This window comes from Ranitomeya imitator, chromosome 1 (assembly GCF_032444005.1).
Source record: "Ranitomeya imitator isolate aRanImi1 chromosome 1, aRanImi1.pri, whole genome shotgun sequence".
NCBI lineage: Eukaryota > Metazoa > Chordata > Amphibia > Anura > Dendrobatidae > Ranitomeya > Ranitomeya imitator.
This window is the reverse complement of record NC_091282.1, coordinates 519,344,972-519,372,516: the sequence shown is the minus strand read 5'-3', so window position 1 is coordinate 519,372,516 and position 27,545 is coordinate 519,344,972. Positions and strand designations below refer to the sequence as shown.

General features: G+C 42.0%; 1 protein-coding gene across 1 annotated transcript in view; it reads right to left on the bottom strand.

Moving 5' to 3' along the window:
- The window catches only part of SHB (SH2 domain containing adaptor protein B), a 198,564-nt gene that overhangs the window by 78,320 nt on the left and 92,699 nt on the right, over positions 1-27,545 (bottom strand). The window contains exon 3 of the mRNA XM_069766669.1: positions 15,964-16,176. Within this exon, the coding sequence (XP_069622770.1) occupies positions 15,964-16,176 (213 nt within the window). The remainder of the gene's footprint in view (positions 1-15,963; positions 16,177-27,545) is intronic.

Sequence of the window (27,545 nt, the reverse complement as noted above, 5' to 3'; positions counted from 1 at the left end):
GAGTGGTTGGGAATGGTGCCTAAATTGGCTCTGATCTGCTTACCCCAGTCTTTTTGCAACTGATGGAAAGAACCTGTACAAGTGTCACCTTCTCAGGAGGAAGACTAGCAAAAGAGAAGGTAAGAAATTGGTCTGAGGGTCATGGAAAAGGTTTGAAAAAAAGAATCACCAAGCACTTTGGGCGCTGTCTATCTGTAAAACGTAGTTAAAAGGCCTCCACTAGTGATGCCAATACTAGCTGGCACCAAAGCTGGGAGATCTGAACATAGAATATACTGTAAACCGTATTAAGGGAAAAATTGTAATATTACTGCCACATACGAACCGGACATCGCCTTTTTAATAGGGCACGTTGTATGTAATATATCTGCCAAGCCAGCTTACTCCTGTAACACTATGTATACCATTACAAATGTGGACTATGTAATGAGCCATGGCCTCCTGGGAGAGGTATGGCATATTAGTCAGTGCTGGCTTTGGACACAATTACACAATTAGTAAGAAAACTGGGATATTACGAATTCATACATACACTCTAAATGCTTTTCATGGTCTACAGTAAATGTCCAAAAGGCTGCACCCTGAAAAAACGCACCATCGCTGGGAGAATATTTATATTTTATGCACTATTTCTTTGAGAAGTTGAATGTATTAGTCATCAAATGGAAAAAAAAAAAATAGAGTTTTTCCCTATTTATTTTCGATTACATAGACATTCCGGGGATGCCGAACTGAAAAACTCAGTGTAGTGATGACCAAACGTGCTCGGATTGCGTGTTATCGCATGTTCGGGTGTTATCCCAGTATCTTAAGCGTGCGCATATACATTGTGTTCGAGTCCCTGCGGCTGCATGATTTAGGGCGGTAGCCATAACACATGCGGGGTGACTAACAGCTGCGAATCATGCAGACACAGGGACTCGAACACATTATTCAAGCACGTTTGCTTATCACTAACAGAGGGCCAAAATTAAAAACCCAGATTATAATGGGGATGGGAGTGGCTAACTGAGCTCAGCTGAGAGCTCAGTTTCCAACATGGCCGATTAACCCCTGTTCTGCCAAAAGAAATAAACACGATTAAAATGAAGGACAAGTGCTTCTCCTCAGCACAGGAGTAGGAGCAATCAGACGCTGCGGTCTTCTGGCTCCCCTCTGTTGCGGCAACCCCGTGACACCACTAGCTAGGTGTGGCGGAAACAATGATAAAGTATTTGCGTTCCACCCGCCAGGAGCGGTGGAAGTGACGTCACAGAAGGCGCACATTCTCGCAGACGAAGTGATGGATTGAAGGCACGTGTCAGCTGAGGTGGAACGCAATATGCACCTCGCTACCTCCGGTAAGCTGGGAGCCTTTTTTTGAAAAGTATTCGCTCTATAAATAAAGAGGGCGACGTGCAAATTATCCAGCACAGACATCTGTTGGGGTTGAATGGCACCCCAAATCTGCCCATTGAGGTCTTGACCAGACATGGTCCTCTGATGAACCCCAGAAAAAAGAGGAGAGGAAGGGGCGACGCGTCGGGACAAAGGTATCTTATGCAATAACTCCGACAAGTCGCCTTCTGGGGCTCTATACAAACATTGTGGTGATCTAATCCTCCAGGACTTGTAGAAAAGGCTGGGGTTTTATGGTATATGGGAAAACAACGGGGAGCATTTTCTATTTTGTTACTGCACAAAGTGAAGGGTGTAAAGTGGTGCATGGTTAAAATTGCTAATAACATAAAAACACTTGGATTTAATGTGGTCATAAGAGACTCTGCAATTTAAAGCTTTCATGAGAAATGGAGATGTTTAACACACAAAACACACGGGCTACTCAAGAGAATGATTGTGGAGTCTGTGGAAGGCTTGTACGAGAGGATTAGATTTAATTATATCTGTTTCCAACTGCATGGAAAGGTTATTAAAAGCCAATTACCTCTTTTGAATGCAATGAAGCAAGCAGAGGCCATCCCAACATCCTCCTTGCACTACTTAATACTGAAATTAACGGCATTTTAATTCTTCGTGATAACATCCCCTCATGAGAGACAATCAGGAGGAGGTAAAATACTGAGCAATTTTCTGAGCAACTAGGGAGTATAAGATATCAGGGCATATTGGTGCGATTCGCTAGACCACAAAAATACACATGGCTTACCGTCAAACAATAATCTACATTCCCTGACAACAATGAACATTTGTTAGCTTACGTAAGGTACTTTCTGCACAGAGGCAAATAGATAAAGATAAAACCTATGGCAAGGTGTCCACACACACACACAACAGATGGTCTGTCCCAAGGATGGAAAGTCAACAGTTTGTCCACATTCATATGTCAAGGTCCAAGTACGGCCCACGAGGATCACCCAACTGGACCTTGACAGCCTGGCATATGCCTAGGTAGCGGTCAAGTTCAGATCAGGAGACCTGCAGCCGGTCTACGAAATCGGCATGGATGAGTGAATGCGGCCAACCAGCGAGTGCCCACCAACAGTAGATTGCTGGCAGACTATGGGATTTTGCAATGGACTGGTTGCCCAGTCTAAAAAATTAAAAGGGCTGATTTTTTGTATCCTAAAATGGCCTGTGCTGGAGAATTGCAGTGACTTATCCAGTCTTCCTCCACGGTTATGACTTGTATGTGTACAGTCGAACTAAGTACACACTCTTTAAATTCTATGGTCTTATGAGGCCACAGTTAGAAAAAACAAAATGGTCTTTATATCTTAAAATTAGGAAAATGCTTCAAATGAATATAACCACATCTAGAACTAGAAGCAGAAATATCTACAGGTAACTTTGACATAGTGGGAATAACCGAGACATGGTTAGATGAAAGCTATGACTGGGCAGTTAACTTACAGGGTTACAGTCTGTTTAGAAAGGATCGTAAAAATCGGAGAGGAGGAGGGGTTTGTCTCTATGTAAAGTCTTGTCTAAAGTCCACTTTAAGGGAGGATATTAGCGAAGGAAATGAGGATGTCGAGTCCATATGGGTTGAAATTCATGGAGGGAAAAATGGTAACAAAATTCTCATTGGGGTCTGTTACAAACCCCCAAATATAACAGAAAGCATGGAAAGTCTACTTCTAAAGCAGATAGATGAAGCTGCAACCCATAATGAGGTCCTGGTTATGGGGGACTTTAACTACCCGGATATTAACTGGGAAACAGAAACCTGTGAAACCCATAAAGGCAACAGGTTTCTGCTAATAACCAAGAAAAATTATCTTTCACAATTGGTGCAGAATCCAACCAGAGGAGCAGCACTTTTAGACCCAATACTATCTAATAGACCTGACAGAATAACAAATCTGCAGGTGGTTGGGCATTTAGGAAATAGCGACCACAATATTGTGCAGTTTCACCTGTCTTTCACTAGGGGGACTTGTCAGGGAGTCACAAAAACATTGAACTTTAGGAAGGCAAAGTTTGAACAGCTTAGAGATGCCCTTAATCTGGTAGACTGGGACAATATCCTCAGAAATGAGAATACAGATAATAAATGGGAAATGTTTAAGAACATCCTAAATAGGCAGTGTAAGCGGTTTATACCTTGTGGGAATAAAAGGACTAGAAATAGGAAAAACCCAATGTGGCTAAACAAAGAAGTAAGACAGGCAATTAACAGTAAAAAGAAAGCATTTGCACTACTAAAGCAGGATGGCACCATTGAAGCTCAAAAAAACTATAGGGAGAAAAATACTTTATCTAAAAAACTAATTAAAGCTGCCAAAAAGGAAACAGAGAAGCACATTGCTAAGGAGAGTAAAACTAATCCCAAACTGTTCTTCAACTATATCAATAGTAAAAGAATAAAAACTGAAAATGTAGGCCCCTTAAAAAATAGTGAGGAAAGAATGGTTGTAGATGACGAGGAAAAAGCTAACATATTAAACACCTTCTTCTCCACGGTATTCACGGTGGAAAATGAAATGCTAGGTGAAATCCCAAGAAACAATGAAAACCCTATATTAAGGGTCACCAATCTAACCCAAGAAGAGGTGCGAAACCGGCTAAATAAGATTAAAATAGATAAATCTCCGGGTCCGGATGGCATACACCCACGAGTACTAAGAGAACTAAGTAATGTAATAGATAAACCATTATTTCTTATTTTTAGTGACTCTATAGCGACAGGGTCTGTTCCGCAGGACTGGCGCATAGCAAATGTGGTGCCAATATTCAAAAAGGGCTCTAAAAGTGAACCTGGAAATTATTGGCCAGTAAGTCTAACCTCTATTGTTGGTAAAATATTTGAAGGGTTTCTGAGGGATGTTATTCTGGATTATCTCAATGAGAATAACTGTTTAACTCCATATCAGCATGGGTTTATGAGAAATCGCTCCTGTCAAACCAATCTAATCAGTTTTTATGAAGAGGTAAGCTATAGACTGGACCACGGTGAGTCATTGGACGTGGTATATCTCGATTTTTCCAAAGCGTTTGATACCGTGCCGCACAAGAGGTTGGTACACAAAATGAGAATGCTTGGTCTGGGGGAAAATGTGTGTAAATGGGTTAGTAACTGGCTTAGTGATAGAAAGCAGAGGGTGGTTATAAATGGTATAGTCTCTAACTGGGTCGCTGTGACCAGTGGGGTACCGCAGGGGTCAGTATTGGGACCTGTTCTCTTCAACATATTCATTAATGATCTGGTAGAAGGTTTACACAGTAAAATATCGATATTTGCAGATGATACAAAACTATGTAAAGCAGTTAATACAAGAGAAGATAGTATTCTGCTACAGATGGATCTGGATAAGTTGGAAACTTGGGCTGAAAGGTGGCAGATGAGGTTTAACAATGATAAATGTAAGGTTATACACATGGGAAGAGGGAATCAATATCACCATTACACACTGAACGGGAAACCACTGGGTAAATCTGACAGGGAGAAGGACTTGGGGATCCTAGTTAATGATAAACTTACCTGGAGCAGCCAGTGCCAGGCAGCAGCTGCCAAGGCAAACAGGATCATGGGGTGCATTAAAAGAGGTCTGGATACACATGATGAGAGCATTATACTGCCTCTGTACAAATCCCTAGTTAGACCGCACATGGAGTACTGTGTCCAGTTTTGGGCACCGGTGCTCAGGAAGGATATAATGGAACTAGAGAGAGTACAAAGGAGGGCAACAAAATTAATAAAGGGGATGGGAGAACTACAATACCCAGATAGATTAGCGAAATTAGGATTATTTAGTCTAGAAAAAAGACGACTGAGGGGCGATCTAATAACCATGTATAAGTATATAAGGGGACAATACAAATATCTCGCTGAGGATCTGTTTATACCAAGGAAGGTGACGGGCACAAGGGGGCATTCTTTGCGTCTGGAGGAGAGAAGGTTTTTCCACCAACATAGAAGAGGATTCTTTACTGTTAGGGCAGTGAGAATCTGGAATTGCTTGCCTGAGGAGGTGGTGATGGCGAACTCAGTCGAGGGGTTCAAGAGAGGCCTGGATGTCTTCCTGGAGCAGAACAATATTGTATCATACAATTATTAGGTTCTGTAGAAGGACGTAGATCTGGGTATTTATTATGATGGAATATAGGCTGAACTGGATGGGCAAATGTTTTTTTTCGGCCTTACTAACTATGTTACTATGTTACATCAAAAACTTACACCGGATGTCTTAAAAACAAGGCCAAAATGCAGAAGCAGTGTGAATAATTAAGTACACCCCATGAGTCAACATCTTCTAGAACCAGCTTTAGCAGCAATAACTTGAAGTCATTGCTTTCTGCATAAATGTCTCAGTCTCTTACTGTTATGGAAGAAATTTGGACCCCTCTTTACAAGCTGCTTAAGTTCATTGAGTTTGGGGGCTTTCAATATGCACAGCTCTCTTAAAATGGAATTGGTCAGCAAGTTTTTGCCATGTCTGAGGACAGTAGGAGATAGGGGCGGAGACACCAATTTCAACAATGTGTCACTTACTATGCTGTGTGTATCACTGTCCGGACTGGTGCTCACTGTGAGCAGTTGTCTGACCACACCCCCTCATGTGATAAGCAGCTCACTGTCAATATACAATGTACACAGAGCTGTGGTGTGAGCGGGGCATAACTCACCATGAGTAAGGCTATAGGCCAAAACACATACACTTACCATGACTAAGGCTATATGCCGAAATGCGTGGATGTGGCTTGCATGTCCAGCTATACAGCTTTTTTTAGTTTTTCAAATAAACGTGAAGTTTTCTATTTACCCCTCATCTCTGGAGGACTCAATGATTGTCTTGCTACAGCCCTGGGTGGCTCCATGCAATGTCACCCTGTCGCAGCCACAGGTGCTGTTACTGCTGGTGAGCCGACTCTCCCATGCCTTCCCTGGTTTGGTTTATCATTGGAATCAGGGTTTCCTCCTAAATTTTGCTGCTCTGAGACGAGGCAAGACAATCCGGATGACCGATTCCTTTAAGGTCCCGCTATTGTATTTCAGTTGGGATGGGGTTGTAATACAAATCATCTTTACTGTATTATTTACAATCAGATGTCAAACTCAAATTCACAGTCCACCAAAATTAAAAACTTGGACAAAGTTGTGGGCCAACCTTCATATGGGGGGTGGGGGAGTGGAGGGGTAATAGGTTGGGGGAATCTGCCTAGGGTAATCTTAAAACCCATTTCAAGGAAATCTTAAAGTAGGATCAACCCTCCCAAGCCATCTAAATGGACATATAGGTCAGAAAGTCAAATAAAAAGGACACCTTGATATCTGGAATCCAATGTCTTATTCCAGAGAAATTCACTTTTTTCTTATATGTAAATGAGCTTTTAAGATCTATGGGTGGGATACTGATCTGCATGAGAATCTGTCTCCAGAAATTATTAGAAATGACGGGGTGATACCAGTGTGAGATATAAAGGCTGACAAGTCTGCTCTCCTGATCTTCACGTCTCACACTGGTAACACCAATTCATCTAAAAGAGGCAGATTTTCAGGGAGCTCGGAGTCTTGCCCATAGATCTTAACAGCTCACTTACATATAAGAAAAACATGGATTTCTGTGGAATAAGACATCGGAAGAGATACCGAGGTGTCATGTTATCAATCTTTTTATGACCCATATGCCCATTTATGCAGCTTAATAGGGTTGAGCCAACTGACAGATTTCCTTTACTGGACCAGATTTTGCTTTTATGTCAGCATACTTAAAACCATAGCATTTAAAGAAGTTGTACTTTGTTTTCCATATGACTATGTATAGGGGTGAAACATCTTGGCTAAATTACTAGAAGCTGGCAGTTATATAATGTACACAGCCGGTTTAAGCAGCCGGTGATCAGATTGTAATACGTATGGCCGCTTGCCATGCTTTATTGGCATTAGAGTACCCATTGTGTTTGGATTTTCTTCCCAACCATACTTGTTTAAACAAGTTGTAGCCAAGGGACATTTATCTAAACACACAGGGTAGAAGAATGGTTACCACACAGGAAAAAAATATATATAAAAAGGTTTGCTTTACTTGTCACAATGCCACTAAGTGTGAGGCACAAAATACTCGATAGGTTTGTGATCCAGAAGGTGCAAAAGATGGTAGATGGATCTTGGTCCTGGTGCCACCATTACTATCTATAGGCAACCAGCTTCAGCCTGCCACATGGTCGGCGGGGGCAGAAGCTGTGAGAAGTTTTAGGTTACACCTCAGCATGTAACCGATATTATTTCTAAATAACACTCAGGGACAGCTCCCAACACATGAGAAATGGGTGAGTAGAAAAGCTTATAAATGCTAGACACCAAGTAGATTGTTTGGTCATTCTCCGGGATCTCCAGAGTGGTGGTATAAATAAGATGTCCTCTAGGCGACAAGGACCTAGTATAAGGGGGCAGAACACACTGCACGGACTGACCTCAGCAGTGATACTCATTGTCGGATTTCGGAGGCTTATGAAATATACAAAACACGCAGGTTGTAGACAAGATGCTCCACGTGTAAAGCTCAGCTAGCATCATCGGTAACTTTGTACAGTGAAAGGACCAAGCAGCAGTGGAAACCCTACATATATCCTCCCTTCCCAAACCCTGAGATGGCAGGTGTTCTACATACAAATAGCAGCAAGTTCAGGGTCAGCCCCAGGCATTTTAGTATATCATCATATAAAAGCTTTTGCATGTCACTTTGCTTCCTGCAACTGCGGGCAAGGAATTGGCCTGTAGCTGCTGCTCAGCAGCAGACGCCATGAAACAAACACAGAAGACTTCATCAAAACCTCAACGTGTGTGCCAATAAGTAGCTTGACAATAATCTGATGTGTGGTTACAGGAAGAAAAAAAAATTACTAAAAAATAGTATTAGAAATGGTACCTGTGGAACAATGCTGCCCATATGATTGACAACTAATCCATATACCAGGATTAGTCCAAATTTGCTTCCACCTGAGCCAAGCAGCTGTCGGTTGCACATTCAACTATCTAATTCCCCTCTATTATATGCATTTATACATATCTCTCTCCATCCATGCACCTCCACCCCTCTTCCCGAATCCCATCCATCAGTGAAGGGAGTTGGAGATGATCTTTATTGCCATGGCTGGTGTTCTGGTGCTTTGTGTATTGCTTCTATTCCGCCACCATTGTTCTGTACAGGACATTGTACTAGAGCTGTGAGTGATGCCGGGGGAGAAGTTTAGGTGGAGGTACAGGTCTGTGATCACTGCTGGCTTGCAGCCCAGCACATGGGCAGATTGGAAATGTAGTCAGAATGGAGCAGAGGTTCTTGAGCAGGAAGTGATCGCTAGACCAACAGAGCTAATCCCAGTGGTCAGGAAGTGAATTACAATAACATGAAAGATGGCAGAAAAGTTACATGGGGAATTATTCTTAAGCATTCAGCAAGAACAGTAGCTGAGAGTTAGGGTAGTGGACAACCACTAACAGTGAATTTATGATTCCCTTCCCTTGGGTAGATTTTATCTGAACTAAAAAAACCTCTAATGACCAGTCAAGCATATATTCAGCTCTGTGATGCTCTTTTGTAGAGCATTTATCATGGGCTACCATAGTGGAGATAACCAGTGTAGAAATATTGGGTCTCTTTACTGTGGCTCCCGACTATACTCCCATGACTGCTGATGGACCCTTATAAAAAGACGAACACCTGACTGATTTCTCTGGTCTTTACTTGTATTCAAAAAATAAGCAACATTTGTGGGGCTGACAATTGGCATTGTGGGCAGTCTCCATCTACACCTCCTGAAAGCCAGTTATACGTTGGGTGCCTGGCTATCATTTATTCGTCAGGTTTTTTTTTTTTTTTTTTTTTTTACATTTATCTGTTCTTAAAGGGAATCGATCATGTGAAACAATTTTACCTGCAGATATGGGGTTCATCAGCAATGTGAAGCTGCCCGCCGCATACAGATGCCTGGCTACAAGAAGAAAATTAATTTCTCCAAAATATTTTTTATGCTCAATTTTTTTTTCTTTTTTCTTTTTGAGGATTTGTCTATGAAATGGCCACAGTGTGAACATGTGCAAGCGTTGTATGTATGGTTTTTCTACATTAAAAGGGTACGTAACTGAGTACAGCAATCTGTTTCCATCAGTCCCGTAGACTTTGAATAATGCGTATGACGCATAATTAATGGTGTATTTATTTAAGTGCAGGAATCTCTGCACAACTCATTTAATGGAATACTTTAACAGAATTTATGAACTGCGTATTGCAGCTCCCATTAACATGCAGAATGAAAAGGCTTGCTGCTACTTTTGTCATAACTGTAGTTGAACAATATGAATATTTTGTACTAGATTGTGGCCCGATTCTAATGCATCGGGTATTCTAGAATGTGCATGTACACGTAGTATATTACACAGCCCACGCGGTACACTGCCCAGCCACGCGGTACACTGCCCAGCCACGCGGTACACAGCACAGCCACGCAGTACACAGCACAGCCACGCAGTACACAGCACAGCCACGTAGTACACAGCACAGCCACGTAGTACACAGCACAGCCACGTAGTATACTGCCCAGTCACGTATATTGGCCAGTCACGTAGTATATTGCCCAGACACGTATGTAACAGGTTAAAAAGGACTTAAAATAAAAAATATATACTCACCTTCCGAGGGCCCCTTGCAGTCCTGGTGCTTGTGTGCGGTGCATGCAGTAGCTTCCGGTCCCAGGGTTGGTATGAGCGCAGGACCTGTGATGAAGTCGCGGTCACATGACCATGACGTCATGGCAGGTCCTTCTCGCATAGCATCCTTGGCACCGGAACCTACCGCTTGCACTGCTGAGAACTGGACGCGACGTCTGAGGGTGAGAATAACGTTTTTTATTATTATTTGTTACGTTAGATATTTTTACTATTGATGGTGCATACGCAGCATCAATAGTAAAAAGTTGGTCACACAGGGTTAATAGCTGCGTTAATGGAGTGCGTTACACCGCGGTCCATTAACGCTGGCATTAACCTTGTGTGAGGGCTGACTGGAGGGAGGAATGGATCGGGCACTGACTGCGGGGAGGAAGGAGCGGCCATTTTGCCGGCGGACTGTGCCCGTCGCTGATTGGTCGTGGGCGTTTTGCCACGACCAATCAGCGACTTGGATTTCCATGACAGACAGAGGCCGCGACCAATGAATATCCGTGACAGACAGACAGAAGGACAGACAGAAATACGGAAGTGACCCTTAGACAATTATATAGTAGATTCTGAATCTTCCTCATAAAAACATATAATACGCAAACTCATTGTTAAAGAGGAGTTTCTAGGAAATGATCATAAACTCACAAAAATAATGGGAATTGGACATAGTGCATGCTCCGTTCAACCTGCACTATAGTTATTAATGTTCTCAACACCTTTAGTATTTCTTACATTTTGTACAAGCAAAACCACAAAAAAAAAAAAATAGAAAAAGTGCAGAAACCAGCATGTGTGAACACAATACACTCAGTCTGTATACATTCTAGTTAACTCATGTTCTTGCCAGCGAGCTAATTATTTTTGCTTAGGTAGACAATTTGCACAATTATGCAAAATGATGGGATTACCATGCTTTTCCCTGGTGTCACCTCTGCTTGTTCCAGTGTAAGAATTAGAATATCAGATATTTGTGCTTGTTCACGTAAAATCCAGACTGCAGCAAATGGAGCAGGAAATAATCAATTGATTGTGTGCGTGTTGTCAAAAAAGGGGGTGGCATCTGTTTCAGAAATCACCTAATCATGCAGATGATGGGGTGGCAAGTGTCATTTCTTCCTCCAGAAGCAGGCATGATTAGAGAAGCAGATGCTGAGCTAGCTGAAGTGTGAGGGCCCCCGTTGACTGGATCCTGGGTGGTCTGGTAGACTAATTAAACATACAATATCATTCTTGTATGATTGGGGAGTGAAGATTGTGAGACATTCATAGCCAGGCGGGGCAAAATCAGACCCGAAAGACTTCTGGCCTTCAGAGAATGCTTATATTTTCAGCAACTGGGGAAATTAAACATTTACTTTGAACTTCCCTCAACGCCACAACATAGGATTACACAGATTATAACGAACACTCAGAAAATAAATACTAACTACTAATTACCAACACTACAGACATCCATGTGAAGCATTGGAGTGCTACTCGATTCATTGACAACCTATGTTGATCTTCAAAATCTGATTAGAATAGGACATTGTGAGGAGCCGGCCACAAACTTGTTCCAGCAAGGAGCACCGGTACGATCTTATTGCGTTTATTAGAGATTTTCTTGCTCGTCAGTTTAAGTGCACCTGAAAGTGTTCAGCTTCAGGAATCACTATTTCTATTCAGAGACAGCAAGCAGAGGAAGACATGTGGGCTGGCTCTCATATGTACATGTATACATAAGGCCTACATTAGTATTTCTGTCCTGCATCTGGCGGGGCATGGGTGTCTGTTACCTTTGCTGGGGGTATCCCTAATACACAACCCTGCAGAAAGGCTGGAGACTCAGCTTCTTTAAAAGTCTTCATTATTTGAGGTAAAAGCAAATGTTTAAATCAGGAAGGGTGTGAACACTTCTCCCCATCCAGGAGGCAGATCCCAGGAGTGAGAGAACAATAAGCCACATGTTTAGTGGGGCAGTTGGTGCAGTAACGCCGAGGGGTGAGGATCTGTTGGTGAAGTCCTGGTGCCCTGTATAGATGGCCTATGGAGATTGGTTGCTGGCTGAAGCTGTGCTACAGTTGTGATATCTACCGTCTGTATGTGAGGAACGGTCTTAAGGACTGTTGCCAGCTGGAGCAGGAGACATGTGCTACGGTCATGGTATGGAGCATGGACTGGCTACAGACTATACTGGGGGAGATACAAAAGCTGTGGGCAAACAAAGTTGGGAGACAGTGGGTATCGCCTGGTATGGGGGAGGTGGCACTATTGGCTCCAGGATGGGATCTGTTGGACTGGAGACATTGCATTGTGACCATCTGCCAGCAACTGCTGTAAGACCATGGTTGTAAGGAATAAAAAAATATTATAGAAAAAAAAATCCAGTGCTGCAAGTCCATAAAATCAATTTTCTTTTATTCCATAACGTCAAAAAGCATAAACACAATTAAGTCATAGTCCAGACATTAAAAACAAACGCGTTTCAACGCAAAAATGTGCGTCAATGATTAACAAGCACAATTTTGCGTTGAAACACTTTTGTTTTTAACCCCTTTACCCCCAAGGGTGGTTTGCACGTTAATGACCGGGCCAATTTTTACAATTCTGACCACTGTCCTTTTATGAGGTTATAACTCTGGAATGCTTCAACTGATCCCAGTGATTCTGACATTGTTTTCTCGTGACATATTATACTTCATGATAGTGGTAAAATTTCTTTCATATTACCTGCGTTTATTTGTGAAAAAAACGGAAATTTGGCGAAAATTTTGAAAATTTTGCAATTTTCCAACTTTGAATTTTTATGCAATTAAATCACAGAGATATGTCACACAAAATACTTACATTTCCCACATATCTACTTTACATTAGCACAATTTTGGAACCAACATTTTTTTTTGTTAGGGAGTTATAAGGGTTAAAAGTTGACCAGCAATTTCTCATTTTTACCACACCATTTTTATTTTAGGGACCACATCTCATTTGAAGTCATTTTGAGGGGTCTATATGATAGAAAATGCCCAAGTGTGACACCATTCTAAAAACTGCACCCCTCAAGGTGCTCAAAACCACATTCAAGAAGATTATTAACCCTTCTTGTGCTTCACAGGAATTTTTGGAATGTTTAAATAAAAATGAACATTTAACTTTTTTTTCACAAAAAATTTACTTCAGCTCCAATTTGTTTTATTTTACCAAGGGTAACAGGAGAAAATGGACCCCAAAAGTTGTTGTACAATTTGTCCTGAGTACGCTGATACCCCATATGTGGGGGTAAACCACTGTTTGGGCACATGGGAGAGCTCGGAAGGGAAGGAGAGCCATTTGACTTTTCAATGCAAAATTGACAGGAATTGAGATGGGACGCCATGTTGCGTTTGGAGAGCCACTGATGTGCCTAAACATTGAAACCCCCCACAAGTGACACCATTTTGGAAAGTAGACCCCCTAAGGAACTTATCTAGATGTGTGGTGAGCGCTTTGACCCACCAAGGGCTTCACAGAAGTTTATAATGCAGAGCCGTAAAAATAAAACAAAAATTTTTTAAATTATTTTTTAGCCCCCAGTTTTGTATTTTCCCAAGGGTAACAGTAGAAATTGGACCCAAAAGTTGTTGTCCAATTTGTCCTGAGTATGCCGATACCCCATATGTTGGGGTAAACCCCTGTTTTGGCACACAGGAGAGCTCTGAAGGGAAGGAGCACTGTTTTACTTTTTCAACGCAGAATTGGCTGGAATTGAGATCGGACGCCATGTCGCGTTTGGAGAGCCCCTGATGTGCCTAAACAGTGGAAACCCCCGATATTATAACTGAAACCCTAATCCAAACACACCCCTAACCCCAATTCCAACAGTAACCCTAACCACACCTCTAACCCTGACACACCCCTAACCCTAATCCCAAACCTATTCCCAACCGTAAATGTAATCTAAACCCTAACCGTAACTTTAGCCCCAACCCTAACTGTAGCCTTAACCCTAGCCCTCACCCTAATGGGAAAATGGAAATAAATACATTTTTTTAATTTTTCCCTAACTAAGGGGGTGATGAAGGGTGGTTTGATTTACTTTTATAGCGGGTTTTTTAGCGGATTTTTATGATTGGCAGCCGTCACACACTGAAAGACGCTTTTTATTGCAAAAAGTATTTTTTGCGTTACCACATTTTGAGAGCTATAATTTTTCCATATTTGAGTCCACAGAGTCATGTGAGGTCTTGTTTTTTGCGGGACGAGTTGACGTTTTTATTGGTAACATTTTCGGGCACGTGACATTTTTTGATCGCTTTTTATTCCGATTTTGGTGAGGCAGAATGACCAAAAACCAGCTATTCATGAATTTCTTTTGGGGGAGGCATTTATACCGTTCCACGTTTGGTAAAATTGATAAAGCAGTTTTATTCTTCGGGTCAGTACGATTACAGCGATACCTCATTTATATCATTTTTTATGTTTTGGTGCTTTTATACGATAAAAACTATTTTATAGAAAAAATAATTATTTTTGCATCGCTTTATTCTCAGGACTATAACTATTTTTTTGCTGATGTTGCTGTATGGCGGCTCGTTTTTTGCGGGACAAGATGACTTTTTCAGCGGTACCATGGTTATTTATATCCGTCTTTTTGATCGCGTGTTATTCCACTTTTTGTTCGGTGGTATAATAAAGCGTTGTTTTTTGCCTTTTTTTTTCTTACGGTGTTTACTGAAGGGGTTAACTAGTGGGCCAGTTTTATAGGTTGGGTCGTTACGGACACGGCGATTCTAAATATGTGTACTTTTGTTTTGTTTTTTTTTATATAAAGAAATGTATTTATGAGAATAATATATATATATTTTTTTCATTATTTAGGATTTTTTTTTTAATTTATTTATTTATTATTATTTTTTTACACACACATTTGGAATTTTTTTTTTAATTTTTTTACTTTGTCCCAAGGGGGGACATCACAGATCGATGATCTGACAGTTTGCATAGCACTCTGTCAGATCACCGATCTAACTTACAGTGCTGCAGGCTTCACAGTGCCTGCTCTAAGCAGGCGCTGTGAAGCCACCTCCCTCCCTGCAGGACCCGGATGCCACAGCCATTTTGGATCCGGGCCTGCTACAGGGAGGGAGGTAGGGAGACCCTCACAGCAACGAGATCACATCGCGTTGCTGTGCGGGGCTCAGGGAAACCCGCAGGGAGCCCCCTCCCTGTGCGATGCTTCCCTATACTGCCGGCACACCGCGATCATGTTTGATCGCGGTGTGGCGGGGGTTAATGTGCCGGGGGCGGTCCGTAACCGCTCCTGGCACATCGTGCCGGATGTCAGCTGCGATAGGCAGCTGACACCCGGCCGCGCTCCCCCCGTGAGCGCTGCCGATCGCATATGATGTACTATCCTGTCGGTGGTCATAGGGGCCCACCCCACCTAAGGGGTTAATGTCTGGACTATGACTTAATTGTTTTTATGCTTTTTGAAGCTATGGAATAAAAGAAAATGGATTTTATGGACTTACAGCGCTGAATTTATTTTTTTTCTAAGTTCTGAAAACTTGCCACACAGCAGGATTCGCACTCTAGGAGGTGGTGAGCAGACATTAAACTTTTTTGTATATTTTGAATTAAAAAAAATAGTTGCATTGTTAACCTGCCTAGGTGATTATTACAACCCACAACCTCAGATCTTCACAGCCTTTTTCGGAGTCTCAAGGTTCTCACACTCTGACCCGTGATTTTTCTTGAATCTGTGAGTAGATCCATGAAACTTGGGATCAGCATACTGTCCTATTGGGCAACACCTGGACACTTCACATGGATGTGTGAACCTACCCTTACCTACCATTAGAGTAATACAATTCTCAGAGAGGATATATTAATAGAGAGGAATCAGTTACCTGCTAAAGCTGGCAATGCTTTGTTCCACTCCCATGGTTGGTCATATTCATCTGCAGGCCGGTCATCGTCTTGGGGCAGCTTGCTTTCTCGCATTCGCAAGCCAACAAGGCTTTCAGAATCCGACTCCACTCCATTACACTCTGGCTCATATGGCGTGTCGTACAACTGAATGTTTTTCTGGGGCGGTTTTTGACTTTCTTGTTTTTGAATATCTATGCAAAGAAGAAAACAATTGCCTGTTAGCTATATAGTAAACGGATTGTGCAGAATATGGTGTCATGTGATATTGGCACAATTGTAGAAAGCTTAGTAGCAGTGTAATGCACAATATGTCATGGAAAATCTGACTCCTCTTCTGTCACACTGCTAAATATTGACCCATTACTACTACAGTGGCTTGCAAAAGTATTCAACACCGACATCCCCCGGCATTGTTTTGAGTTTTGCTACCTCTATTTATTTGTGAGGGCTTGCATCAGTTCATGCACAAAAACATGCCTACAACTGTGAACATTTGGTTTCCATTTTTTCGTGACGCAAACAACAAGTAGGACAAAGTCCTAAAGTCAGTACTTTGTACAGCCTCCTTTTGTGACAGTTACAGCTACAAATCACTTTGGATAAGTATCTATGAGTTTTCTACATCTTGCCACTGAGATTTTTCCCCATTCCACAATGCATAACTGCTCCAGCTTCTTCAATGTAGATGGTTTCCTCTGTTGAGCAGCAATCTTCAAGTCTGACCACAGATTCTCAATTGGATTAAGGTCTGGGCTTTGACTAGGCCAATACAAAAACATTTACACGTTTCCTCTTAGACCACTCGAGTGTTGCTTAAGCGGTATGCTTTGGGTCATTGTCTTGTTGGAAGGTGAATTTTTGTCCCAATCTCAGATCACTGACAGAACGAAACAGGTTTTGCTCAAGAATATTCCTGTATTTTGAACTTTCCCTTGACATGGGCCGTTTTCCTTGTTCTAGCTGCCAGAAAAACATCACAGTATGATGCTGCCACCACCATGTTTCACTGTGGGGATGGTGTTCTTAGAGTGATAAGCTGTGCTGGTTTAGCACCAGACATTGCATTTACATCGGTGGCCAAAAAGATCAGTTTTGGTCTCATCTTACCAAAGCACTTTCCTTCATACATTTGGGAAATCTCCATGTATGGAGATTGGGAAAGCTCCTTCAGGGTTACCTTTGGTCTCTGTGCTGCCTCTCTGATTAATGCCCTCTTGGCCTGGGCTGAGGGTTTTCGTGCATGCCCTCTCTTGGCAGGTTTGTCGTGGTACCATGTTCATTCTGTTTGATGATAATGCATTTGATAATGCTCTGCTGGATTACCCGAGATTATGATTTCTTTTTTTTTTTAAATAACTCAACCAGACTTGTACTTCAAATACATCAGGGACAAAGTTGTTGCGGAGATCTCCTTGGTCTTCATGGTGTTTGGTTAGTGGTTCCTCTTGCTTAATGGTGTTGCAGACTTTGTGGCTTTTCAGAAAAGGTAAAGGCCATGTGACACTTAGTGACAGGAAGCCCACTTGTGTGCAATCTAAGCATGTGACTTATGAAGGTAATTGCTTGTACCAGAAATTTTTAGGGGCTTCATAGAAAAAGAGGTAAATACATATGCATATGGATATGGCAATTAGTTATTTAATCCCAGAAATTTAATTTTTGCCTATATTTTTCAGACTTCAACTTGAACTATTTAGTGCTGATGCATCACACACGAATAGGTAAAAAGACAAGAGGAGGAGGGGGGGAACTGGATACTTCCACAAACCACTGTATACAACTAGACACTATATGGAGGCTGGAATATGATCCACATGGAATCTAATAGCAGAATAGGATTTTTCGAGCATAGGAAGCAATAAGTTATAACAATGGGGTATGAATGAATTCAGTTCATAGCATTGAGAAGCATTGAAGTGACCTACACAATGAAGAACTCACTACACTACAGGAACTAATGGTAGAGGCACATCCAGCAATTTGCTCTTTCTGCTGGTTTAGTAATGGCTCGGTCTCTATATTCTCTGGTTATATATAGAAAGGATAAGGCTAAAGGAGACTGGGTAACAGCAGTGAATAACAAGCGGCCTGAATACACACTTTATAACTCATTCATTGCTTGCATACAATGAAGTTTGTTGTCATATACTAGAAATGATGAAGAACTCTGGAAAGTAGGGCTTCATTAGCTGGAATACATACAATGACTTTATGAAACTTTTTAGTGACTATTATAATTAAAGGGTTATCCATCTTTGTAGATGGATAGTGCAGGAAGTTTATTCAACATGCAGGTGCTTCACAGGATATAAAGCAATGTGGAAGGAAAAAAAAAAAAAATGAACATTTTACTTTTTTTCGCTAAAATTTTAGCCCCAATTTTTTGTTTTCATAAGGGTAACAGGAGAAATTGGCCCCCCAAAGTTGGGCACGGCAGGGCCCAGAAGGGAAGGAGCTCCATTTTACTATTTGAATGCTACATTTCCTGGAATCAATAGCCATGCCCGTTTGAAGAGCCCCTGATGTGCCTAAACAGTGGAAACCTGTACAAGTGACACTATTTTGGACTAGACTCCTGAAGGAACTTATCTATATGTGTGGTGAGCACTTTGAACCCCCCAGGTGCTTCACAGAAGTTTATAACTTTAAGTCATGAAAATAAAAAAATTCCACAAAAATAATAGTTAAGCCCCATTTTTTAAATTTATTTTCAGAAGGGTAACAGGAGAAATTGCACAAAAAAATGTTTGGGTCCATTTTCTCATGAGTTCACTGATATCTTATATGTGGAAGAAAACCACGTCAGGGCTCAGAAGTGAAGTAGTGAGGTTTTGGAATTCAAACTTTGATGGAATGGTCTGCGAGCGTCACGTCGCATTTGCAGAGCCCCCGATGTACCTAAACAATAGAAACACCGCACAAGTGGCAATATATTGGAATTCATCTAGTGTTTTCCTGGTATGTCAATTTTATAATGTGGCTATGCAAATTGTCTCTTCAGAGAGGAAAAGAACTAGAACTCTAGTGCCACCTATTGGAAGTAGCAATCCTACAAGTTAATGTTGACCCTTTAACGAGCCTTGTCACATGACTTAGGATAATAGCCAAATCAGAATCTCAATTTGCAGACACTGTTTCGGGGTACTACCCCTCGTCAGTGCAAAGTGGAGATCTGGTTTGGCTGTGTGAGAGGCGTCTGACCAATATCCAAGAAGTGCAGCATGGTGGCGCAGTGGTTAGCACAGCAGCCTTGCAGCGCTGGGGTCCTGGGTTCTAGCCCCACTAAGGACAACATCTGCAAAGAGTTTGTATGTTCTCTCCGTTTTTGCGTGGGTTTCCTCCGGGTACTCCGGTTTCCTCCCACATTCCAAGACATACTGATGGGGCTCACAATCTAAATTCCCTAACGGGGACAGCGACAATAATGTGTGCAACCTGTAAAGCGCTGCGGAATATGTTAGCGCTATATAAAAAATAAAGATTAAGATTATTAAGTATCGTTTCTCCTTGCGGAGATTGAGCATGTCAGGAAACTTAAAGCCGCAATGCTCCTCTGGGAAATATGCGAATATCCTTTTCTGAAATTGTGTCTTCAGAAAGGAAAAGAACTAGAACTCTAGTGTAGTGTAGTAGCAATCCTAAAAGTTAATGTTGATCCTTTAACGAGCCTTGTCACATGACATAGGATAATAGCCAAACCAGAATCTCAATTTGCAGACACCGTTTTGGGGTACTGCCCCTAGTCAGTGCAAACTGGAGATCTGGTTTGGCTTATAATGTGGAGGCATATATGTAAATAGTGTAGAGTGCATCAGGATGGTATATATATGAATTGTGTAGTGTACATCAGGTTGGTGTGGTACAGTCTAATGCATCTTTCTTTACACAAGCCAGGTGTCGCATTGCCAAAGGGTGTCCTTGTATATTCCCTTTTGTAACATACTCCACACCTTTTTTGTGACTTTTCTTTCTTTGTGGTTTGAGGGACTTCACCGACGAAATGTTGGTCTGGTACGAAACGAGCACCTTCAGTTTTGGAAGTACTGAGGCCCACTGCTTCCTGACTGCCAAATATAAGGGCCTTCATCACTACCTTCGGGAACTGACGATACGACATACCGGTCTGGCCATCTTCTTGTACCACACCATGGCCTTTCTCATGACACTGTACTGCTGGAGGACTTCATCAGAGAAGAACAGCCAATCACAGCGATCGTAGTTGCAGTGACATCCCCCAGGATGCCGCTGCAATGTGTCTTGCTCCAAGATGGAGGCGGCAGATAAATGCAATCACCACGACAATGATGGCGGTGCCACATTTTAGCCATGACTTACCCAGTATGTCTCATGTTAAGTACCAGCCGATCATGACGCACTCTGCACGTCTATGGTTGGAAAGGGGTAAAAAGTTAAAGGGGTATTCTTCTCTGCAAGATTCTATCCCAGTATGTAGTAGGTTTAATAATATTAGGAAATAACTACATTTCTAATTGGAAGTTAGTTCTTCTGTTGAGCCATGTCGCTTACCCCATGTGCAGGGCATTGCAATAGTTTAAGTATCCATGGTTACAAACATTCAGTGGTCGTAACCATCGACAACCAAGCTACTACAAAGCCCTGCACATTGGGTAAGCAACATAGCTTATCAAAAGAACTATACTACATTTCTAATTGAAGGTTCTAGAAAACAATGATACCGTACACGAAAAAGGCCATCTAGCTTTGAGTGATATCCGTGTTGATTTGAAAATTGAGGCCCCCCAATACCAGGGTGGATGCTGATGTGAACATATATTTAGCATGTTTGCTGTCTGTTTTAGCAATTGGGTAGCAAATAAGAATTAATACGATGGTAGAACAGAGTCCGACAGTGTGTAAAGTACAGCAATTGACTAATGGCGGTCCTCTCCTGGTAAAGCTGGGAAGGCGGGGGACGCCTCTCTCTGCTGATCTTTAAAACAGCTTTATGGACAAGACAATGAGGGTTTTTAAAAAAGAGCGTAAATCACTTGATGTTGAAGGCTGTCTATAAGGATTAGAAGTCTCTGCTCCTTTCATGGCAAGCAGAAGAAAAGTGAAAAGCTTTACCAACACTATGCTTCACAAAAGACAATTGAAGGTTTTCTGGAGCATTTACAGGGTCAATGAAAGATTGCTGAGCGCCTGCAGCTTACAAAGTCAAGATGGGCCCGAGAGTGTCCCTGCTGTGTTCTCTAATGGATCTCGGCAGACATTAACTGAAAAGTCTTAAATTAACACCTTGCCGGCTCAGAATGAATGGAAAGAACAGCCATGGAGTGCACATAGGCTTTAATCTTCTGGGACCCTTGCATTTATCTCATGTAATAGGCAGAGCAGGGCATTTACATCCGCCAGGCCATGTGCTTTAGCGTTACTTATTTGTTAAGACACCGTTTTCAGCATGTTCTCCTTGCCCCCTGCACCGGCTTTATTTTCTTCACTGACAGACGGGAGAGCTCAATATAGCTTATACAAACCCCTGGCTGTGGGCCACGACTATCCAGATAAGAACAATTAACTAAGCGGCCGCTCTAATTCTGGCTTACCGTCACCGAATCCTGCTCCCAGATCCTGTCACTAGGCCTCCACATCATCACGCCTGCTCACAGCTCAGAATTGTCAATGAATGACAGACTAACCTAAGAAGCACCACTGTAGAATAAGAAAGCAGAAGAAAGACCTCGCTAAAAAAGAAAAATCACAAGGTCTTGTGTAGCAGAATGTCAGATTATATGAGCACGGGAAGTAGGTAGACAACTTTTTTTTCCATTGACACTTAAAACGGTTATTTGAAGATCCTATCACAATAAATAACCACTATTATTTATTATTATTATTATTATTATTATTATTATTATTATTATTATTATTATTAACAAATGCCTTCCATTAGGAATGTAGTATAGTTCCTCTAATAAGCTATGTCGCTTACCCAATGTGCTGGGCAACACAGTATCTTAGGTATCCATGATTACAACCACTCAGTGACACTTGGATATCCATGATTACGACTACAATCAACTAAGCTACAGCAATGCCCTGCACATGGGGTAAGTGACACAGTTCCAATTATAAATGGAGTATAGTTCTTCTAATTCGCTATTTATACAGTTACACTGACTACATACTGGGGTAAGATCTTGGAGATGGGTATACACCTTTAATGTATCAGTTAAAAATAGATGGAACACTGAAGAGCACAATGTAGGACTGGTTGATGCTTTAAGACTAGTATTCTGGAGTAAAAAGCTTTGAAAAAGTTGGAGCATTTTTTCGCAACTCAAGGATTCATTAAAATTTTGCAAATTGGCATTCACGTGCCATTGTCGCCCGGCTCCGACAAAATAGGGTGGTGAGCTTGGGCAGGAAGGGGACGCTTCAACCACTGCTTGTCAATTTCATGACGAGCCGCGGTCTTCGCAATGCCAGAAATCCTACTCCAGCAGGGGAGATCTGTGGAGAGTCGCATGTCACTTGTCTGACGCTTTGCACACTGGGGCCAACTCTGACCAACGGAAATCTTTGCATGCATTTTGTATGTTCCTCTCACTCCAAAAAAAAACAGTGCTTGGTATGGGAGTTTAGTATCGGCCCCAATGGGAACAGCTACAGAAGGCAATCTCTGGACAACGCTGTGGAGTATGCTGCCACTATAAAATGAATAAAATTAAATAAAAAGTTATAATTCAGCTTAAGTCAGAGAGAAACCAGAATACAAAATATTCGGAAGAGAGAAACAGGAAGCATTGCCCATTTACTGCACATGAGGAGAGCTGGATGCACTGTGTTGGGCAAAAGCTGGACTCGCATCATTCCTGATCACCTAAGTAAAAAAATTAAATATGAGATGCTGGTGCAAGAAAAAATAAAATAAATAAAACTGGGGTTGCCACAGTTTCACAGAAAATAAAGGCAGTTTCACCAGCAAAAAAAAGTATAGCACGCTGAGCTCCGCCTAAGTAAGCGGTAGGTATGGGCAACATCTGGAACTTCTACATGTGGTTTCTTAATAATCTAGGGTAGTCAGGGAAAAAGGAAAGTCCTTTAGTAAAAACAAAAAATTAAAAAGAAAAAAGTCATTAAAAAAGGGTTTCGTACTTTATTAGAATCATTAAAATATTTTATGCAATGAGATCATGGCTATAAAGGCAATACGGCCGCACAGAACTGTGACTTGCAATTTCCTGTCTCTGCAGAAGTTTAATAAACGGCAACGCGGTGTCAAATAACCCAGAATTTACGTTTCAACAGTTCAATTCTCTATGGGTAGTTATTTACTAGAACGGCCCAGGCCTTTGGAATGGTCTATGGTACATATATACACATATATACATATAAACATAATAGAGAGAGAGAAACCGGTCACATTGAGGGCTTGTTCACACACTGCGTTTTGACCACACCTTTCAGAACCAGATAAGTGAAATATTTCAGACATCTCATGCTGCTTATTTTTACCTTGCAGAAATGAACCAAAGTGGTTTTGTTTTTTGTTTTTTTTAAATCTGTTGCATCAATTCTTTGTGTTTTTGAGGCATTTTTCACCCAAGTAAATATGAAAAAAAAAACAAGTAAAAAAAGGTACAAAAAACATATGAAATTTATGTTGTGGTTGAGAATGTGAAGCTGATTTTTCTGCACCAAAAGCCAAAACAGATGCACCCTCTTTAAAGGGTACGTTCACATGGGACTTCGATTACATTACTAGTGTAATTTCCAACCAGAAACACAAGACTTTGTTTTTTCTTAAACTCTGCCATACACTTTCCCCAACGCAGAGTCGGACGGACCTGTCAGTATCGGTGGATACGGCCAACATTAGTCTAATGTGTATGGATGGGCTTACCGGATCGGATTATTCCCACCTGTAATAGTGTCGCCATAAAGTCCGTGCTCTCTACTAAGCTCTTGCCTGGATCTAGTTAGGATTCCTGTACCATAGAACAGGTTTTTTTAGGACTTTTGCCAATCACTCCAAGAAATTGTGGCTATTTGTTTTAAAATCCCAAATAGCTGGCAGTCTGTATGGAATGTAGATATGGCATCTTGGCACACAAAAGGAGAAAAAAAACAAAAAGACAATATTCTAAGAAAAATTCCCCGGCGATATATACCTTCATTGTTTAACAATCCACTTTAGAAATGTGTACATTGGATTGAAAGCAAAGACTGTTAGTTTAGGGATCCCACTTAAACACCTCTACATGTCTTAAGGGACAAAAAAAAAAAAAGAAGTTATAATTACAGCCAAATTGGCATCACTTGGCACTCCTGACACAAAAGACTGCATGGAGCAGATGGCATCAAAGGGTAAACGCTGAGATCTTTACTCTGATTCCACAAGGAGAAAGGATCCAGACTTCCTGGAGCCCTGAGCTTAGATTGAATTGCTTAAAATGAATAAAGCAGAAAAAATACAAAAAAAAACCCCACTAGGGGCTCTTTATTAGGCTTCTGAGGTTCGAACCTCATCATGCATCTGCTCATTGCCAAGCATTTTCATCTAGGAAACTTTCAAGTGACTTATAGGGTAGCCGATATGCCTACTTGAGGGCAGCCCCAATATTCTTCACATCACTCTCTACAGCATGTAAACACAGAACATCTAATTAGTAAAAGAAAAATTAGGTAAATTAGTAATTTCATAATGCAAGTTGTGCAGCGGGTAAATAAGAGTGCAGGCACTCATTACGGGTGGAAGAAAGGCGATTCCGGCAGCTAAACAGGAAAGGGTTCTTTACAGTTAGAGCAGTCAGACTGTGGAATGCCGGCCACAGGAGGTAGTAATGGCAGACACTTAAAAAAGGGCTGGACGATTTCCTCCATGCACATAGCATTGTGGGTTATAGTTAATTTACTGACAAAATCTACAATTGGTGGAGAAAGATTGAACTTGATGGACCTAGGGCTTTTTCCATCCCATATACCCATGTAAAGTGTTGGAATTCAGCGCTTCTTTCCAACACAAAACTAAATCTGTCTCACTGAAAAGTCAACCTGATTTGCAGGGAGCGGGTTGTGGAGCTGGAGGCGCTAAACAGATTAATATATAGTTTGTGGGAAAAGATTCAGAATTTATTTTAAATTTTTTTATTTAAAGGCTGTTGTAACGGGGTCTACCAAGCTGGGGTACCTCTTTCAGTACCACCCCGTGTTTCAGGAGGTCCACTCTGCTTTGGCTGGAGTCTGAATGAAGGACGCTGGCTGGAATTGCTTGGTTACATGGGCGCATATAAAAGATCACTGCTTCTCCACGTATTTCCAGTCTGACAACACTTTACTCACAGGACCCAGAATATATCACACGGACACAGAGGGCAGGCCAATAGAAAAGCGGAGGCCAGACACACATTAAAATAGCCGCAGATGGCCGGAGCCTGCCGATATTTACTGTGGGAATTACAAAGGGGGGGGGGGGATGGGACAAAGGGGGAATATCATGTCCCCTCTGCCCAGGGCGCAGCCTGTGGGCTGATGCATTAGGGACATGCATCCCACATGGAACCTATTATACATATATATAACTGCACAACATATTATGGGTGCTGAGTGGTTCCGTAACAGCTGTGCTTGTCCGATGCTTAGGAGTCTGGTGGGTGGTCTGATTGGACTACTAAGCTCACAACCAGCATAGCTGTAAATCAAATGGTGGTTCACACTGAATCTTTAGCTTTTCACTTAAAGGGAATATGCGGTGCGCAGGTGCCGGGAAAGGTCAGAGAAGCCCAGCGCCTGTGCACTACAGTACTTTGCTCTGCCCTCAACAGGGCAGATAAAGTACGCCTGCGCCAGAGCCGCGACAGGAAGCAAGGAAAAGGACGTCATCACATGAAGATGGGAGGCGCCGGACCCGGATCGCGACACCCATCAGACCAGACTGCAGCGGGACCGCCCCATGGGTGAGTATAATATAACCTTTATTTCTCATCTTTCAGGTTACATCGGGGGCTTATCTACAGAATTACAGAATGCTGTATATAAGCCCCTGATGCCGGTGGCCTTAGCTCATATACAAAAAAGTAGGTGACAGATTCCCTTTAATCAGCTCAGCTCTTCCAGCTTCCTAGAACATCAAGCGGGAAGTGAGAGAACACTAGCAGCCCTGACTTCCTCTTAATGTTAGACCTGGGAACGCAAGTGCCGACACCGCTGGAACGTCGCTGGCATGGGAGGAGTAATAGCTTTTTAATTTTAATTGGGGCCAAGTGTGGGGTATGAAATGGGGTTGTCCAAGTAGTGGGCAACTTCTTTAGTTAATCCTCTGCACACTCTGGGGTTATCGGTCAAGTGGGCGGTCCTATCAGTAATTGACAGCTTTCTATGTTTTATTGTGCATACAGGGGTAGCTGCTGGACCAAAAATCCCAGAACGAGCCAAGGTATAAATTACTAAAATAAGTTATACTGAACCTATCCTCACAAAACTATATATCCACCTGGTCAGTGGTTAGCACTGAAGTCGTGCAGCACTAGAGTCCTGGTTCAAATCCCATCAAGCAGTTTGTATGCATTTCCTCCAAACAGTGCGGTATACTCCTATACCCCAAAGACCTACCGATAGGGAATTTAGATTGAGAGCCCCAATAGGGACAGTGATGTCTATATAGTGCTGTGAAATTAATGGCGCTATATAAAAAAAAAGTATCTCAACTAAAGACTGCCTCATTATTCAAGCATAAGATTGATAGCATCTGAAAAAGCTTCAAGCCTACAGTCCCCGCAGCCACTCTTAACCACTCAGCCCTCCTTCTCCAAAACCAACTTCTCTGCCCTTACGGGAAGATCAACTTTCCTCTCTACTGTGCAGATCACATCTCACCACCTATGCACCTGACCCGATCCTGTCCCACCTCATCCCAAACCTTACCACCGTCTTCATCCCAACCCTAACCCATCTCTTCAACCTATCACCAACAAATGAGGCATGTTTGAAGCAAGAATAGAAGACACCAATCACACCCATCCTCAAAAAGCCCTCCCTTCACCCATCCTCTGTGTCTAGCCAACACCCTACATTACTTTTCCCCTATGCCTCAAAACTATTGGCACAACACGTCCATCTTGAATGGTCGTCCCATCTCTCTAGACCCAATATCGCCTCCTTACTAACCAAAATCCCACAATGTCTGACCGCTATTTCATCTATCCTCTTTCCTAGATTTCTAAAATATTTCTATAACGTAGATAAAACAGAATTCATCATTTCTACCCCATCTCACTCAACACCCCCAACAGACATATCCATCAAATGCAATGGCAGCTCACTCACTCAAGTTCTGCAAGGTAGCTGCCTCGGGGTAACCCTCGACTCTGTTCTCTCCTTCCAACCACATATCCAAGCCCTTTCCACTTCCTGCCAACTCAAATTCAAAAATATTTCCTGAATCCGCACATTTCTTAACCAAGAATATGCAAAAACTAGTATATGCCCTCATCATCTCCCACATAGACTACTGCAACCTCACAATTTGTGGTCTCCACTTTAACACTCACACCCGTCCAATCTATCCTAAACTATTCTGCCCAACGAATCCACCTGT